The following is an 18,337-nucleotide window of genomic DNA, read 5'->3' as shown; positions in this document are numbered from 1 at the left end:
ATCAAAAGATGGGGCTTACTTTGCCCTATATATCATATATAGGTGAGGTATTGAATCTCAAAAACTTCAGAGAAAATGTGAAAAATAGCTGTTTTTTAGGCAACATTTATGGGCCCTGCGACCTTGACCTTGAAGCAAGGTCAAGATGGTATGTATGTTTTTTGGGGCCTTGTCATCATACACCATCTTGCCAAATTTGGTACTGATAGACTGAATAGTGTCTAAGAAATATCCAACGTTAAAGTTTTCCGGACGTCCGGACGGACGGACGGACGGACGGACGACTCGGGTGAGTACATAGACTCACTTTTGCTTCGCATGTGAGTCAAAAACAGTTCCAGATTTCGAAACCATGTTCGTCAGCCATTGTTTTTAGCAAGACAGACCACATGTGCACGAGCTTCGCTGACGTACATCGCAAAATGTCATGACGTCACCACAACTTTCGGTTTTGGTTCGATCTGTTCCGTGCACCTCCCGCTGTTAGTTTGTTCAGAGTTCGCTCATCACGCGATGTGCACTTGTGTTTGTGTATTTTTGTGTATTTTTGTCTTTGGAGACAATTATTGACATCAGTTCGTTGTAGCCTTGTGACTTTTAGAGACAAAACGGCTCTGGGGCGATGAAAACGTGTTTGTTAAAAGAGGGGTTCGTTATGCAAATGAGTTCAAAAGGTTCGATGTAGCTGGAAAGTAACAAGTAAGAAATAGAAGGCTGTCTGCCGGGAAATCAATGGCAGTTTGTTAAAAGAGGGATTTCGTTATACCCAGGTTCGTTATAGCTGGACTCCACTGTAGGCACAAATGCAGTAACTTCTTTTCGAGAATATTTTTGTGGACTTTTTAAACACAAATACCCTCAAAACAACGTTCAAATGTTTTGGGTTTATGAACAGGTTTTAGTTTACAGCTGAGGTGCGTCTGAGTCTAGCCAAGAGGCAACAAACAGAAAAAAATAGACTTAGGGGTTCCATAACGGTCATTTCCGTTACTGGCTTTTTCTTGCAAAAGAGAAACAATTAATGTTCCATCTTGTGATATGGTGTTCGCTCACAGGAACATACAACAAAATAATTTACAGGGCCGTTGGGTGTCTTTTGGCTCTGTTGTGAGGCAAAATGCGAGCGCCCGTCATCTCCATTACCGTCATCTCCATTACCGTCATCTCTGTTTGCGGGCCAAAATAGGATGTCGTTTTGACAGGTTTGTTGAAAAACTGTGTTGGGGATAGATCTAAAACATTGTGTACATTGCCAATTCATATATCGTTCGAAAGAGCAAGACCTGCTCTCTTTTCTGACCTATGGGCATTTATATTCCTTTGATATCCTGTAATCTGCACTTGACTGAAAAAAGGCAAATTTTGATCTTTTCTTGTATTAAAGACCTGGAAGATTTTAAACATCCACAGACCAACTAACAGTCCATTCTTTTAGCTTTCGTTCCATGTATTTGGTTTGTCTGCATGTATAGATTTAAGGGTGCCCCCGGAGTTATTCGTAAACAGACCGTTCGCAGATTTAAACAACGCCACTGAAAAGCTCAACCACGCGGGTTTTTAGATCCAGTCACTTGGTTAACTAAAACCATCGTATTTGCTCAAGCCTGCTTCACAAAAAAACATCATAACCACAGTCAGAAGGCTCAGTGATTGATTTACAAGATAGTAAAATTTCGTTCATCTAGTCCGAGTGGATTTTGTGTATAAAAGTGTTATCTGATAGTTACGTAATTGCTTCATATGTCAACTACGGTGTTTCAGTTGGTCATCCTACAATGTGGATCTAATAAAAACTAAAGATCTTTTCCCATGTTGATGAACGATTAAGCTAAACAAAAACACTAATAGTGTACGAAAAAGCCAGAAAGTGGTTTTCTTTTTTTTCTCCAAACATAGTGGTCGCTTCTTATTGACAATGAGTGTACTGCGCTTTACTGGCTTGCGTTCTTGGCCGCCGGCAAAGCTATTATCTTTATGAAAACCAATGCGTTCAGTTTCATTCTGTGGGTTTGACAGATTGACTAAATTTATTAATTTCATTCTTAGTATCTCACAAGAAACCCTTACATAAATATACTGCAAAAATGTATGGTACAGTGGAATATATCTATAACAACCACTTTAAAGGATCAACCGAAAGTGGTCATTATAGACGGGTGGTTATTATGGAAAGGTGAATTATATTGAGAAAAAAATTGTTGAGGATTTTCTGGGGTGGTCGTAATGGGCTAGTGGTCACAAAGGCAGTTGTTTCAAGCAAAAGATCCGAGCTACTGGCCCTAAAAAACCTCATAATCATTATGTGAGTAAAATCGCCTATATCTCCTCATCATTGTCTGAGCAATTTTTCTTCTGAAAAAAACCCCACCCAACACCTTTGTTAAAACCCCTGAATGTGATCACTTTGTGGCAAGAGTAAATACAACTTTGATCAATGGTCAGCGTACATCGTGCTGTGTCATCAACAGTGGCAACATCCTGCTTGCAAGGAGGAGACCGCACAGGAGATGATGTGACAGGAGAACTGTGGCCTGACAAACCCCTTGTGGTCATTTCAGCACCCTCTGCTGACAAGCGCCGCAAGAACAATGCTTCGTGGCTCCCACTCAGCTTGATATTTTGAGGTTTTTTCTTTGTTCTGCAAAATAAAGGCAATGAAGAAGCATCTACATTTATGTTTCACTAATTCAAACAAAGGTGCTAACATAATTTACAATTTCAAAAGAGAACAGGCGGCTGATCATCTTTCAGCCACAGAAAGTAGTATTTATTACAATGTTACTTTAACTGCAGTAAACTTCAAAACCTTTAAAAACTGCAATAAACAAAAAGAGCAAATGTCCTGACAGCACCCTCACAGATCAACATTATCATTCAAAGTTAACTTGCATTGTGTTTTTTATCACCCTCTTCTTTCCCTACCCCAACCTTTGTGGTTGGACTGTAAAATAGAAACAGCGCTGTTCCCACCGTTACACACACCCTTCCCCACTTTCTTTTGTTCACATGTAGCCAACACATCAGCTCAGTCTTCACCTTTCGCTCTCGGCAGATTGATTTGCAAAGACTTAACAAGGGTTACCAGTGTTATAACACATACCGTTTCTACCCTAGGACAAATTTGTACCTTTGGCGACTGCATCTTACTTTGTGTCATACAAATTGCCGTAGCTCTCGTGGTCAGGATTGGTACTCGAATAGGGGACGTAAAATTGCCCTCAGCAATTAGTGTACCTAAACTAAATTGGCTGAGACTACATGCTGAGGAGTAAAAGAAAACACAGATCGAGAATGAACTTAATACACGAGAATCTTGCAAATTTCACTTTCACAGCTTTTCCATAAGAATTAATCATGCGAATACACTGGCACATGCACTGCTACCGACTGACTCGGTCGCACACATGTCTTTTCATCCAAAGTGGAACAATGTTTAGTTTTTAAAATGAAGTGGACAGACTTACCGGTAGCCAAAGAAGGACATGTGATAACAATGAACTAAGTGCACCGATCCCTCACCTTTGACCAGCTTGACTGCTAGATGATATAACTTTCTTTCCCTCTACAATGTTTGGCTCAAGAATGTTGAGCTACCTTTGGCATTACAGTGAGCTTACAGTGTTACAATTTTTGGGTTGCACAGCTGAAATTGTGTACAGATTAGTGATGACAAAGAAAAGTTGTCTTCTAAAAGCATTTCATGCAAACTAAAAATAATTTGGCAGCCTTCCGAGACTGTGAGAGAGAGAGAGAGAGAGAGAGAGAGAGAGAGAGAGAGAGAGAGAGAGAGAGAGAGAGAGAGAGAGAGAGAGAGAGAGAGAGAGAGAGAGAGAGAGAGAGAGAGAGAGAGAGAGAGAGAGAGAGAGAGAGAGAGAGAGAGAGAGAGAGAGAGAAGCGACCTCATACTCAGTTGCATCAAATAATCATACGAAAATCAATGTGCTTTTCTTAGTTAACAACGGTTAACGGCCTGTAACAGCTTACGGCCGGAGAAGGCACTGGTACTTGAGCCACGCTTGTGTCAACAGATGAAAGACCCACGTCTTCCTTTTTTGCTCAGCTCGAATTGTAAATGTCAGCCTCTGGTTTTCATGTAAATCCGTACAAATGGGTCCACACACTTGTCCTTTCCTTGAACAAATGAGTTCACCCCAAAAGATGAGGTACCTTTTCATGAACCCATTCTGTAACGGTACCGTAGTTTATGGCCTACAAGGCCCATCCATTTAACTCCACTTGGACCCATGCAGCCTATCTGCTGCTTGCGGCTTATCCGTTGCCAAAACAAAACAAAAAATACTTTGTCATTAAAAATACTTTTGCAATTACTCGCCGAGTCAACATTTTTGTTTGTTTGTTTGCTTAACCCAATGCCCCCTGAACCGCCCGGCATGGCCCGCTGGAAGTGCCCTATGAAATCCCTGAAACGCCCGGCATGGCCCGCTAAACACTAGGTCACCTACTTTCACTTTCGCTTTGAGCCTTACCCATAAGGCCTTGCGACCGGATGTGATTAATGCACTTCCTTCCGGCTGCTTCATTCTGGCGTTTGCAGAGTTTGAATCGATGCGATAGTGTGTTCGCTGTGAATTTTCAAAGTTTGCGATTTTTTTGGCTGACATAATGGCGTTGAACGAAGGTTTGGAAGTATGGTGTTCGATCATGGGGAACTCAGATGACGATTCTGACACGCCTTTTGAAGGTTTTCTACTTGAAGAGGTGAAAGGGGATGAGTCTTGACATCGATCTGGGTGTTGTTATTCGACAACAGGACTTTCGGGAGGATTTTTCTGGGAGTTTCAACATATATTGGTGTAAATGAGGACTGAAGGCTGACACGTTGGACGTTTTTGAAGAACACTTGCTGGATTGTTTTTTTAAACAACATTTATTACATCGGAAGTGGACAGAACATACTTGCATATGAAACTATAGTGTATTCTCGAGTTATTCTGCCATCTTCTATATAAATGTGAGTACTCTATGATTTTACATGAATTGTTTTGTTTTGTATGTGTGCATGTTGTGCGGAGTAGTTTCCCTTTGCTCAGGATAAGAAGGCTGCCTGCCATTTTTTTGTCAGGGGGCATTGGGTTAACGCCCAGCCGACCACGAAGTCGCCGAGTCAACATCAGCCATTACCAAAACGAAGCATTTTCCATACGATGCGGAGTCCAATTGAAAGACAATCGTGCTCGCAGAAGAGAGAGAAAAAGGAAAAGAAAAAAGAGAGTTTAACTGAATGGCGAGAATGCTTGTAAGAAGACAGGAACATTATTTGGAGCACACAATGCAGGATTGCTGGAGCTCGAAACATAGCTGCAGAGTGGATCCCCTCACAATGTTGACTCAAAGCAATATGGATGGTGAAGACGAAGTGCACTGTCAAGTATGCTATTTAGATGGAATAACCGGTCTGAACGCAAAACAACAATCTGCCAATAAATCCCTGCAGATTTTGATGAAAACTTTACACAGCAGTCACACATCAGAAAATGTGTCCAAAAGTCTTATTGGACCCGACATGATGCAGGAAGTTCCGGTAACTTGTGACAGTGCCTCTGGCAAAAACTGTCGAAACGAAAGAAGGGTCTTAGCTTTCTCTGAAAACAACTGGCCATGATAAAAAAATTATTCACAGTTGCCACAGGAAGAATCTTCAAAATTGAGAGAAGGCAGAGATAACGGCAGCAGGTGACACTAGTGGAGCAGACATCTCTACCAACTCCAAAGATGATGTCACATTCAGCAAAGATGGAGTCACTTCCAGACTGAGAAGCAACAGCTCTCATGCAACTGTTTGTTTCAGAAACAGAGGAGTTGGATTTCTTAGGTTTTTGTATTGACTTAAACTAAGATACATGTTAACATTTTCCCGAGATAGTGTTACAATGTATCTGCTGCTGTTGTTTTGCTAATTTCTTATTCTCCGCCCACTGAATGAATCAGTACCTGAATGCATGCAATCGAAACGATCCTTTCCTCTCATAGTTTTCACACCCTTTTTCGATTTAAGCTTTTCTTCTACGTCCAAGTTCATAGGCTGCAACTCCCACATGCATTCGTGTTTTAGAACTAGTGAGTTTTTAAGCGTATGAGTGGGTTTTCCCCCCCACCGTTTATGATTTAGGCAGCCATACTCCGTTTTCGGGGAAAGTTGTTTGTGTACTACAATACAGAGGACAGGCATTGCAGTGTATTCCTGACAACACTCGTTTTCTCAGCCAGGCCTTTCGGAATGTTATGGCGGTGTGTGTGTGAAGCGCATCACACACTACCACAACTTTGGACAGACGCTAACCAGCCGGGTAACCTTCAGGACTTTATTCTTTGAGGTTTCTTCCAAGTACCTACAGTATCATCATGGATCAGAAGATCCATTCCAGTAGCTGTTCGAACAGTCTGAATTTTTTTCCGGCCACAGCAGCACTGTTTGGGAACCTTGGATCTTATTCAGCCCTGAGTCTCTCAAACTTTGTTGGCCGGTGTGGTTGATGGTAATTCACTACTCTACCCCTGGCTCAGCTTCTTGCTGAAATCATTTGTCAGGATGTTACAAACACTCTCCACGAACAGAGTGTGTCTGATGATGTATATTTCTTCAAAGTTTTGCTAGTTGAAGCTGAAAGGATAGCATATCACTAATGATTACAAAGACTCTCAATGTCTCATGTTTCTCAGGTGGGTCAAATAAACAAACAAAAAACACAACACATAGACAAAGAAACTTACTTGACAGGATCGATGTCTACAACACGGTTGGCAAGCTGTGATTCATGGGACTTGCTCTTCTGGATAGGCTGAGCATCAGGAAAAAGGAGCAACTTCTTCATAGGTGGTGGGGTACTTGGATATTTTGATGTGCTGACAGGTTTTTGGCGATTTAAAGGAGGTGTTGGTGGTGGTGTGTACTTTTGAGAGTTCGGATGGATATGGGGAGATGGCAGGGGTGAGGAGGGAGCACTGTGTGGAGCAATGTCTTTGGCAAAAATGGGAAAAGATGGAACAGAAGTGGTTGTAAGAGATGGAAAGGTTGTGGCACTGCATGAGCTGGGGTTACTGCTGCCAACACTAGACAATGCTGCCAACTCAGTTGATGGAGAGGAGGATCGAGGATGCATCTTTGGAGAAGAGCCGCCTTCCACATTTGGGCCACCACCGCTTGGACTGCCAGATGCAGATTTTGAGCCCACGAACAGGTCAGTAAAGTGCCAATCACAGTGTGAATAGTTCTTCCCCTTAAGCTGTATCTCTGATCACAGAAACAAACAAATGATTAACACACTTTGATCCAGTGAAAAGTTTTCTTGCACATGTAGGTATATTTACACATTGACATGCTTCCATTTGAAACTTCGAGGTCGTCATCGTCGATTGACGCCCGACCAAAGCTAATTGAAGCCCCACGGAGCAAAGCGACGGAGGGCTTCAAATTAGGCTTTGGGAGGGCGTCAATCCACGATGACGACCTCGAAGTTTCAAATGGAAGCATTTCAATGTTATTGTAATTCAATCTGATGACGATCTCTTTCCTGCTTTCATGTGGTTGTAAACAGACAGAATTGGTTCTGTTCTGTTCACATACTACTTTTAGTCCACCTACCTGCAAGGGTGAAGTCCCAAGAAATATGTCTCCGTATTCCTATCTTATCACTCGGCTCCTGCGTTGGTTTTTATTCACATACATTTTCCCTTCTTTTTTGACGGGTTTCTGGACAGCAAACTCAACAATTTCTTTTCATCACAAAAGCGATCTTTGGAATTGACTTGACGTCTAGTCCAGAAGAATTCATGCATCAACTTACGTCTAGTATTCGACGTCATCACTTTGCATAACTTATGGTCTCGGTATTTCGTTGGCCTTCATATTTTCACTTGTAAAATTACCCTCAAAACTCCGAGACTAGTTGAGGTTGTATCAATGCGCCTCGCCAGCAGATGGTCATTGGATTTATTAACTAGTGTACATCGACAATTGATGACCGGTAATTTTAAATGAGTTGGGGCATTCTGACTAATCACAGGATCTGTTTCATTAAAACGCCAACTTGATTGAATTACAATTGTATTTCGTCCATTCCTGTACGTATGTGTACAATAAAAGTTTGGATATCTGTGATAGCTGGCAGTGTGGGAGGGGGGGGGGTAAGTCACAGTTTGTGTGTGTGCATCATCATGTGTGTGTGTGTGTGTGAAAGAACTTGAAGTTCAATCTAACTGCATGACAAATATTACAAAAAAATCCCAAAACAAATAGACTGCTAACGTTTCAAAATTCAGACTAAAAAAAACCGAAAGGTATGTTATAGGAACATTTAATTAGGACAAAACAGAACGCTACGGTCACTGATCTTTGACCCAGCGATCTTTTAAGTGGACAGACAGACGAACACTTATAATCGGAAATTTCAATAATAAATTTCCATTTGATTAATATACCGAGCAACAAAAGAAACGCGAAATAAAAATTCTGCATTGTTTGATTGAAAAAATCACGAACAATTATAGAGTTAGGATTATCAATCCACAAAAGTTTGATGAAGGCATGTTTGACCTAGCTGTTGTGTGCACATGTCAACAGCCTATTACCTTCAGCAATGTTTTGCTGACATTGGAAGCAGTGTCTACAGTTATGCAACGCGGTGGAATATTCGCATTACCTCAATAAGACAAGATCACCAGTTCCTACCACAACGTCTTCGAGATCAATTCCAAAAAGCCACTGACACTACCAGGAACATCATTGGGAACCATCAGTGTCCAGACAGCGCGATGAAGACTGACTGAGCGAGACCTCCAAAACTTCTGGTCAGCTAGAGGACACGTCCTTCCTCGAAGACATGAAGTGGCGCGCCAGCAGTTGGCCCAGAATCACCTAACTGGAACTTGTGGCAATAAACAAAACATTGTGTTCCCTGGTATGATGGCCCTTGCTGCATTAATCATGTTAATGAGCTCGCCAGAGTGTGGAGAAGAAGAAGTGAGCGTTATGTTGATGACTGCATCATTGAACACAATGCCCAGGGTGGACTAAACGAGATGGTATGGGGTATAATTTGCCTCAACCAAACTTTCGGACCTGTGATTTTCCACAATCTTGGTCCTGGTCGGGAAAATGGTATCAACTAATGCATCCACTTCACGAGGCGCCGATGTCAGACAGTCATCAACGCCAGCGGGGGTCATACGCACAATGACCTTCTGGCGGGTTTTGCGTTGCCCAGGACAACAAAGAACGATCCCATACCGAAGTAGAGTGTTATAAGAACATCACCTTTATTTCGATTCGTTTCAATGTCAGGTACATGGGTGAAACTGATCAGAAATGAAAATAAGGAAAATGAGGCCGGGGTCCAGGGGCCGCCCAGGCCCTGGTGGGGTGCAGGGGCAACGCCCTGCTAGGGGGCCCAGCCGGAAGAAAACGAAAAATCAGGCTTTTTAAGGGTAAAAGTAGGCCTCTCCTGGTATCTCAAACACACAAATTTGCACATTAAACAATGGTAACAAATGCCAAGCTGTAGTCCGATAATTCGCGCGCTCAGTGAAACAAAGACTCAGCGATGTCCGGTCACTGTGTTAGAGAAAATACGGATCGGATCGCCGGCGAAAAAAAAACCCACAAACATTTTTTTTATTTTTTCATTTTTTTTTAAAAGATTTTCAAAAAAAGGAATTCCTTATTTGACCAATTTCATTTGGTGGATTTCCGCCCTGAGGCGGAAAAGTTTCACCCATGCAGGTATTTTAGCTATGCAATTTTCAAATGTAAAGTAAACTTATTTCTAAAGAGAATTCGCGTTTCTTTTGTTGCTCGGTATACTTACCAATTAACATAATAGCATTTAACTTTAGTTTGGTGCTTAGACATTGAAAGTACTGACCCTGGTAAAAGGGGGAGGTAACCGCATGAAAAGTTCATGACCTATGACAGTCTGTTATGGTTACCTCCCCCTCGGTCTACTGCGCATGTGCGGCAAAGCTGACCGGTCTAGTCATTCTCCGCTGAAAAACGATTCCTATACGGAAACATTAGTGGGGAGGCTGGGAGGGAATTCCCTATGTGAATTGGTAAGTATATTAATCAAATGGAAATTTATTATTGACATTTCCGATTAAATTACATATTCTTACTCAATTCACATAAGAGCAGATTGCTAATAGAGGTGGTGGGCTACTCACTTTATGATCTAGTGAGTATTTGCCCTTCAGCTACCATAGCTGAGAGACAATTGCTACCGTCCTGGCGAGTGCTTGCAACATCTCGCAGGTAGAAGTTGAGAAAAACATCCTCAGAAGTCCAATAAGCTGCGCTTAGGACTTTGGAAATTCTTTATGACCTAGCGAGTATTTGCCCTGCAGCTGCCATAGCTGGCAGAGAACTGCTGCCTTCTTGGTGAGTGCTTGCAACGTAACGTATGTAGAAGTTAAGGAAAAATGTCCTCGGACCTCACATATGCTGTGCTGAGGACTTCGGAGTCTTCTGGACTTGAGTACCGCCAGCAAGGAGGCCCAAAATCTAGCTACATGAGTCCTGGCTGATCTGAGAGGAAGGACTGACTGCCTCCCCCCCCCCCCCCTTTTTCTACCACCACTCTTATGCTTGCCTTATGAGAGTGGAAGAACATCGAGCGAACGTAACCTTCACGATGTATTTGCTTCTTTTGGTATTTATTGAGATAAAAGAAGTTTTGCTCTCTTGAGTGAGAGCGTACTGGGGTTTCTGTTTATTACTACTGCTATTGCTAGCGAAGTAATGTTCAGAAAAACGATCACTGTATTCTAGAAAGAACTGGTATATCAAGTACCTGAGTTCCTAGAATGACGCCGTAAGTAGAGAATTGCACGTTCTTAATCCGTCGAGCAACGTAAAAAATTAACTTGGAAGACTGAAACATTACCATCAATGCTTCAGTCTTGTTTAGCTGCGTAAGCCAGTCTGGCGGCCATTTGCAATTTCCAACGACTAGTTACCGCAAGATTTGCTGTTAGATTTTAATGTTCTGAAACGAATCTCGATTTTTAAAATCTTCCCCGCAAGATGAATCTAGTATCTGTAAGAATTACTCTGAAAAGCGTAAGACTTGACAGTTAAGTATTAAGCTCTTATACACAAGGGTACTGGAATCGGTACCCTATAAGTATAGTATATGTCGAGTTTCACCTGTTTCTGTCACGTGACAGTATTGGCCGGTGGAAAGCGGCTGAAGCCTAAAAAGGCTGAGAGTGATAAAGTATGTAAACTTATTAAACTCTGGTAAAATATACGCCGTGGTCGGCAGAGGAAGAGCGTGTGCAGGCTTAGCTGCATAGTCCAAGGTGAAATCCTAGACGATTGAACCTTGATTTTGTTATGCTCTGTTTAGCAACCGTGTGCCCGGTGTTCTCGGGCAGTAACTGACCTAGTGCTAACCGGGTCCTTACAGTGTTGCGAGTTCAGCTTGGTGAACGGCCGAGACCGGTGTTTTGAACATAGTCTCGTCTGTCTAGTTAGAGTGTTGAAATTCAACCATAAGTAAATGAAAATTTGGAACGGTATGAGTTCCTATTTCGCATGGCTGATAGAGAAGCCTAGATCGTTCAGTTGTAGAACGAGTTGGGTATGGAGACGACAGAGCTCTTGTTAATGGTGGAGGATTATCTAATCGTCCGACTGAGTAAGCTCTGAGGCATATGTCTTGTTGCCAGTGCCTGACCAGTGAGTGCAGCTGGTGAATGAAATGCCGAAGAGAAGGGCTCTGACTGATAATTTTGTCTCCGCAAAGAACGTAGCCATTTCTTAGCTGAAGAAATGCTCAGGACGTGGAAATGCGCATCTGTCGAACTATGTATGTCACTCAGACCACCGGTCTGAGTGCATCCCTGACTGATGTGGGTGCTTCAATTTTAAAATATATCTACCTGAGAAACTTGTTCAAAGGGGATAATGAGTCCAGGACGGAACGAAATCGAAAATTTTAAGAGTAAATTTTCATTTGATTAATATACTTACCTGAATCACATATAGCATTGACGCAGTCTGAGATGCTAAGGTCTGAAAAGGGAAAACATTTTTAAAGGGAAGCAACCCCATCACCAAAAAAGGCTAAAATTAGCCATGGTAATGAGCACATACACTGGGAGTCACCTCCCATTGGTCTGTACTACGTCACTACCTCTAACACTACGTGGCTACAATCATACGGCTTTAAAGAAACTAAAAAACCATAAGCGGGGTAGGTGGGAGGGCATAAACTATGTGATTCGGGTAAGTATATTAATCAAATGAAAATTTACTCTTAAAATTTTCGATTAAATTACATATTCTTACTCCGAATCACATATAGCAGATAGCATCAACAAGGCGGTGGGAAAGAAAAATCTAACTCACTCTAAAAAACCTTGCCAAAAAACTGGCCCGCTGCCAAAAAGACAGGAAGGGCCCGGTGGGAAAGAAAAATCTAACTCACTCTAACACCCTTGCCAGGAACTGGCCCGCTGCCAACAAGTCAGGAAGGGACCAGAGAAACGTCCTGATTGACAGCCGGGATGTCTCTTAGGCAAAACTTTGCTAAAGACAACTTCAGAGAGCCAGTAAGCTGTGCCCAGCACTTCGTCCAATCCCCCGGACCGTAAAGAAAAACGGCACAGGAAGAGACCCCAAGCCCTGGATTAAATGAACCCGAGCCGAGTAGAGGGGAAAGACAATCTGCCCCCCCCCCCTTTTTCTATTGTAAGGAAATGCCAAAGCCCGACAAGACCTGTGAGATAGAGGCCAGCTCAAGAGAAGAGTGACCGATCTCCACACAAAAAGAAAGAGAGAGACACCTGAGTACAAGGTACCAGAGTCCAATACGATGATAAAACTCAAAAAGAGCATAAGCGTTCCTAAAGTTCCAAGAACGTGAAGAAACGCTCACCCCCTAAGGAACGCTGTACTGCTTCTCACCCCCAAGGCACGCTGTACTGCTTCTCTGCGTTAGAGTCCAATCTAACCAAGGAAAGAATCATAGTACTCCTGGGTAGTGACAGAAGAAAAACGTCAAAGAAAAAACCTGACTGCGATCTTTGACATCGTCACCCATAAAGCATGCTAGAGAAGGGTGCCGTAACCAGCAGTCTTGCTGCTCTCAAAAGAGATGGTAACCAGGTATCCTCTACCCGTTCATGCGAAAGCAGAAAGAGATAGTACGAGGAAGCAGCTACTTACAATTGTGCGTAAGCAACCGAAAGTGCGGAAGTCACAGCGGTCGAAGCCTGGTGTGACCGGTGACCATGAACGAAATGGCTAAAAGCCATAATGTCCGCAGTTCAGTCTGCTTGTAGGTAATTGAAAGTGAATCCGAACCCTCCCCCCGTGTACACTACATTGGGTGTGCACGTTAAAGATCCCACGATTGACAAAAGGGTCTTTCCTGGCAAAATTGCTTAGGCACAGTTAATAATTGTCTACCGTAAAAGTCGACCTATAAGCCGCGACTTTTTTTTCCTAAATGGACCCCTGCGGCTTATAAGGCGGTGCGGCTTATGAATGACTTTTTCTGAATCAGTGGCGTGTATCCGACTTCGCTCAGTGACCTAGTTTCCGGAAGTTGGATCGCCGCTGTGTAATGGCCTTGAATCAGCTGTGTTTACCTCAATTCACTCACTCACCTTCTTTCCGGAAGTTTGAAGCATGACAATAACTTACACTCACACAGTAATGGGTTGGCATACACCGGTTTTGATCGATCACTTCGCATTGCTACTACAGAGAACAGCAACACGCACATCTCCTAAAACAAAGCAACGTACAACCACGATGCCGAAAACACGGAGGCAGGCCTATGATGCAGCCTACAAACTTGCAGCCATAGACTTGGCTGTTGAAAAAGGAAATCGCGCTGCTGCTCAACAAATCGGCGTCAATGAAAGCATGATTAGGCGTTGGCGAAAGCAGCGAGGCGAACTTGTGAAATGCAAGAAATCCACAAAAGCATTCCGTGGTTGCAAGGCACGCTGGCCACAATTAGAAAACGAAATGGAGGACTGGGTCAACACACAACGTGAGGATGGTCGCGGTGTTTCAACTGTTCAGCTTCGTCTGAAAGCACGCACCATTGCAACACGTCTGAAGATAGACGACTTCAAAGGCGGTCAATCTTGGTGTTGCCGATTTTTGAGGCGCAAGGGTCTGTCACTGCGTGCACGTACAACTTTGTGCCAACAGCTGCCGCCAGACTTCCAGGCGAAAATGATGTCATTTCGAAACTACGCACAAGAGCAGGTAGCTGAGAATCTGATTGGCCCACAGAACATCATAAATATGCAACCCCTCGATATCAGTGTGAACCGGCCCTTCAAAGTGGTGATGAGGGATGAGTGGGAGAGGTGGATGGTGAGAAATCATTCACAAAGACTGGCCGCATGCGTAGAGCAACCTTTGCAGATGTGTGCCAGTGGGTCCTGAAAGCTTGGGATGCTGTCAAAAAGTCAACGATCATCAACGGCTTCAGAAAGGCTGAGATCATCACTGGAGCAGACGACGCGACAGACAACACGACAGCCACTGACAGTGGGGCCGAGAGTGACACTTCCGGTGACTCTGTGCCAGAAGCCATTCTGAACTTGTTCATCTCCGACACTGAGGAGTCCGACTTCAGCGGATTTTCAGCATCAGATGTTGAGTGATTTACAGAACTAACTACAGGTGCTGTGTGCAGGACGAGAGGACAGTTTGATAGTCCAGAGTTCTGTGAATCACTCAACATCTGATGCTGAAAGTAAAGTGCAAAACTGACAAGTTAGCCGGTTCGTTTTTGTGTGTGTGTGGGTTTTTTTCGTTGACTTTCGATGTTTCTTGACTTGAACTTTGCTTCTAGGCGCGGCTTGTATGCCGGAGCGGCTTGTGTATGGATTTTTCTGATTTTTTAAAAAAAATCGGGGGGTGCGGCTTATACCCAGGTGCGTCTTATAGGTCGACTTTTACGGTACCTATACCCGTGTGACTTGGAATAATAGGCCGTGAAAGGTAAATATGCGCCGAAATGGCTGCAATCTACTGGCCGTTTAAAAAATTTCATCTCACACGGCATCACTGCAGAGCGCCTAGAACTGTACCCACGGAATATGCGCGATATAAGCGTCATTGATTGATTGATTGATTGAATCAAGAACCCAAAACAGAAAACAAGACTGGTAAGCATACACGAAAAAAACGTGAAGCCGACCAGTCAAAAGCCTCCCGAGACAAAGTGTTCTCAGGAAAAAACCGGAAGTTTACGTTCGTGGCCAAATTAAGAACCTTCCTGAGTTTGGGCGAAGAACCAGAACGCGTCTGTCCACCTCTGAAAGACTGAGGGCCAGACGCATAGTCATAGTTGCCTGTGGTAGAAGGGTGACTGTAAAAGGAAACCCGACCTAACGGAAAATCGTTCTGACTCACCTCATGCTCAGGATGAGGGTGAAGAAAGAAAGATTAAAAATCCGCAGTCACAGGCACCGGAAAAGCCATAGTCACACAGCGAAATGCTGGAGACAATTGCACAGGCCAAGGCTGAGAGCCGTGATGCCCGTAGGAAAGCCATTGTTCCAAAGTACCCACTGTACGCAGGTAAAGGAAAGAAACGAACGTTTCAGCTGCCAAAAAAGATGCTGGGCTATGAGCCCACAGCAAAGAAACCGGAACATTAGCTAGCCCTCTGCCAGAAGGAGAGGACTAACCAAAACTGAGAGAGAAGGTCAGCCACAAAGGGTGACTCCTCAAACCTACATTGCCAAAGACAATGCCCCCTCAGAAAATCTGCATGTTACCTCCGAGGCCAACTCAAGCGCACCTTAAGTTTGGACGAAACACCAGAACAAGTCTGATCGCTAGAGAAAGACAGAGTCGGACTCGGCGAAAGACAAACAAAGACCACATAGGTTAGTCGTTGTTTCTAAGAAACCCTGACGTAACTAAGACGTCGGTAAGAGAAACAACCTCTCCGGCTACCGGAAGTGCGACAGAAGCAGCAGTCCGTGGCTGAAACGACTGTTACACTGACTGAGGCCGGAAGCCAGTATACCCGAAGGCCAGCCCTAGACCCGACCAGAAGAGACCTCAGCGGGTGCTCGAGCTGGTGGACCTAGTTCGCTGTGTTAAACTCAGACTGATGCATAAGAATAAAAATATGCACCCGTCAGATCGATTGAAGTCGCCCGACCTCACAGTCCCACAATCCATTGGCTGCGTAAAGAGACCATCCAATGCGAAAGTGCCCGGGAGGGGACCTCCCGCCATCACTAAAGTAAAGGGCGGAAGGTGGGGTGAGATCGGGAGCACTTCATTGGAGGTGGGGCTTGCCGTTAGAGAAGCCCCTCCCCCTTCCCGAAGCAGTTCTTTTCTCGAACCACGAAAACCAGGATGAGCTTGCCCTTAGGCTGCCAGTCTGGGTTGAGCAGAGGACTGGGCCTGCTTCTGTAGAGTAGGCTTGCTCTGTTTCAACCCTTGTAGAGAGAAGTCGGAGAACTGATGTCCTCTGTTCGACTGGATCTCCTATTGACCAGCGTCAAGCGCCAAATGATCAAAAGGAGATCGCTCTACCACCGGAGAAGCTCTCAAGGTGTTCCTCGTACCTGATCCGAGAACTGCTAGTGCGAGAACAAAACCCTCCGACACCAAACCGCATGAGCATAGTGAGGGAGGATAGTAGCATCTGCTCTTCGTTCACCCTAGCCAAGGCTGAACGAAGAGTGAAGACGTCATCAGCATACTGATCTACACTGAGTGTGAACAGATCAAGCTAATCGGTCATAGACCAAAAAAATTAATTCTGATGATCGTCTCCAAAAAGATGCAAGTTCCAAAAACTGACGTCCTATCTCCTCTGAAGAGACAAGGAAGTGTTCTGGTACTGACACAACCGAGTCTCTCATAATCTGTTTTACCAGCAGAGGAAGCAATTCCTGCGTCACCAGTAAAGATGACCGCGGGAGAGCAAAGGACGAATGCAAGAAGAAGCCTGTGTAGCCGTAGCGAGCCAAGGCTGAGCCTGTTCCGTAACTTGCCTTGAGGAACAAGAAGAGGAACAGGAACAGAAGGAATACCACTTCAGGCATGAGATGGCTTCGCCAAAACCTGCTAAAGGTGGTATGCCACAGAAGGGGACTCTTCGAACCGGAAGCAGGAATCCTCCTCCTTCGCGGAACGGAAGTCCGGCATCGCCGAAGAGGCAACCAAAGAGGAAGGCGAAACCGCTGATGCACCTTCCGGAAAATAAAGGGAAAAAACTTCCGTCGCAGCTTCAAGAGCAACCTGAGCTTTGACGGAAATCCCGAATATGTCTGTTCGCTAGCCACAGACTGAACGTTAGAGTGGACGAGCGAAAGACAAAGACCGAAGTCACAGTCACAAGTGGCGGAAACGATGCACTGGATAACCGGAAACCCGCGTACCAGGACATCATCTTGACTTATACATGGGTGAAACCTAGGAAAATCAAATTGACTGAGATTTTTTTTGAGGCAGGGGTCCAGGGGCCGCCCAGGCCCTGGCGGGGTACGGGGCACGGCCCCGTTAGGGGGTCCAGGGGGGCAACGCCCCCCCGGCCGAAAACGAATTTTTGCATTATTCATTGTGATTTTGTGGCCTTTCCTGGCAAAAAATACACTATCATGCAGGTCAAAAAAATACCTTCAGATTCTAATGATATGGTAAAAAGGGTAAACAAAATCAAAACAATCCACAGAAGTAATCATTTTTTTGTGTATCCTTTCACACTTGCATCTTCCAACACAACGACACAATTGATAACAATTAACATTGACAACAGCCATACTACATGAAATAGAAAGTGAACAACTGAACAACTGAAATAAAAGTTCGAAATATTTAATTATAAGAAGCAAACATTGCCAGACAGGCATTGAAATAAATGATTAAAACAGAATGTCACACATGTAGCACAGTGCACAAAGTAGCAACTAAGCAGTAGCATCTCTTATACAGTGGAACCCCTCTCTATAACGTCTAAGGACCGACCTAACAGCTTGTGCAACGACTTTGTCAGACAAAGCCAAGACTCTCAGTCAGCGTAACGTATCACTGACAAACCGGTTATAACCAGTTATAACCGTCTCGCGTAAGCAAAGGCACTAAACCGCTGAGAGGTGTGATGGTTGGGTGGGCTGAGTAAACATCACAAACCAATCATTGAGATCAAAGGCAGATCCAGTGTGATAGCTGGGTGGCCTTGTTTATAGACACCTTCTTCCCAGGGGTCATTGACCCAGTTTTAGCTAGGAGAGGTGGTTCCCCTTTCATATCTGAGAGAGGAAACACTTCCTGCACCCGGGTCAGTGACCGAGTTTAACCTATGGAGAGTTTAACCTATGGCGCGGT

The 18,337-nt window shown here is 44.1% G+C and overlaps 1 protein-coding gene across 1 annotated transcript in view; it reads right to left on the bottom strand.

Moving 5' to 3' along the window:
• The window catches only part of LOC138977043 (kinase suppressor of Ras 2-like), a 180,618-nt gene that overhangs the window by 132,041 nt on the left and 30,240 nt on the right, over positions 1 to 18,337 (bottom strand). The window contains exons 4-5 of the mRNA XM_070349945.1: positions 6,733 to 7,252; positions 2,448 to 2,638 (exon numbers count right to left, since the gene is read on the bottom strand). Coding sequence (XP_070206046.1) covers positions 2,448 to 2,638; positions 6,733 to 7,252 — 711 coding nt within the window. The remainder of the gene's footprint in view (positions 1 to 2,447; positions 2,639 to 6,732; positions 7,253 to 18,337) is intronic.

Source organism: Littorina saxatilis, linkage group LG9 (genome assembly GCF_037325665.1).
Source record: "Littorina saxatilis isolate snail1 linkage group LG9, US_GU_Lsax_2.0, whole genome shotgun sequence".
NCBI lineage: Eukaryota > Metazoa > Mollusca > Gastropoda > Littorinimorpha > Littorinidae > Littorina > Littorina saxatilis.
The sequence above is the reverse complement of the archived record's forward strand: the minus strand, read 5'-3'. Positions and strand labels throughout refer to the sequence as shown.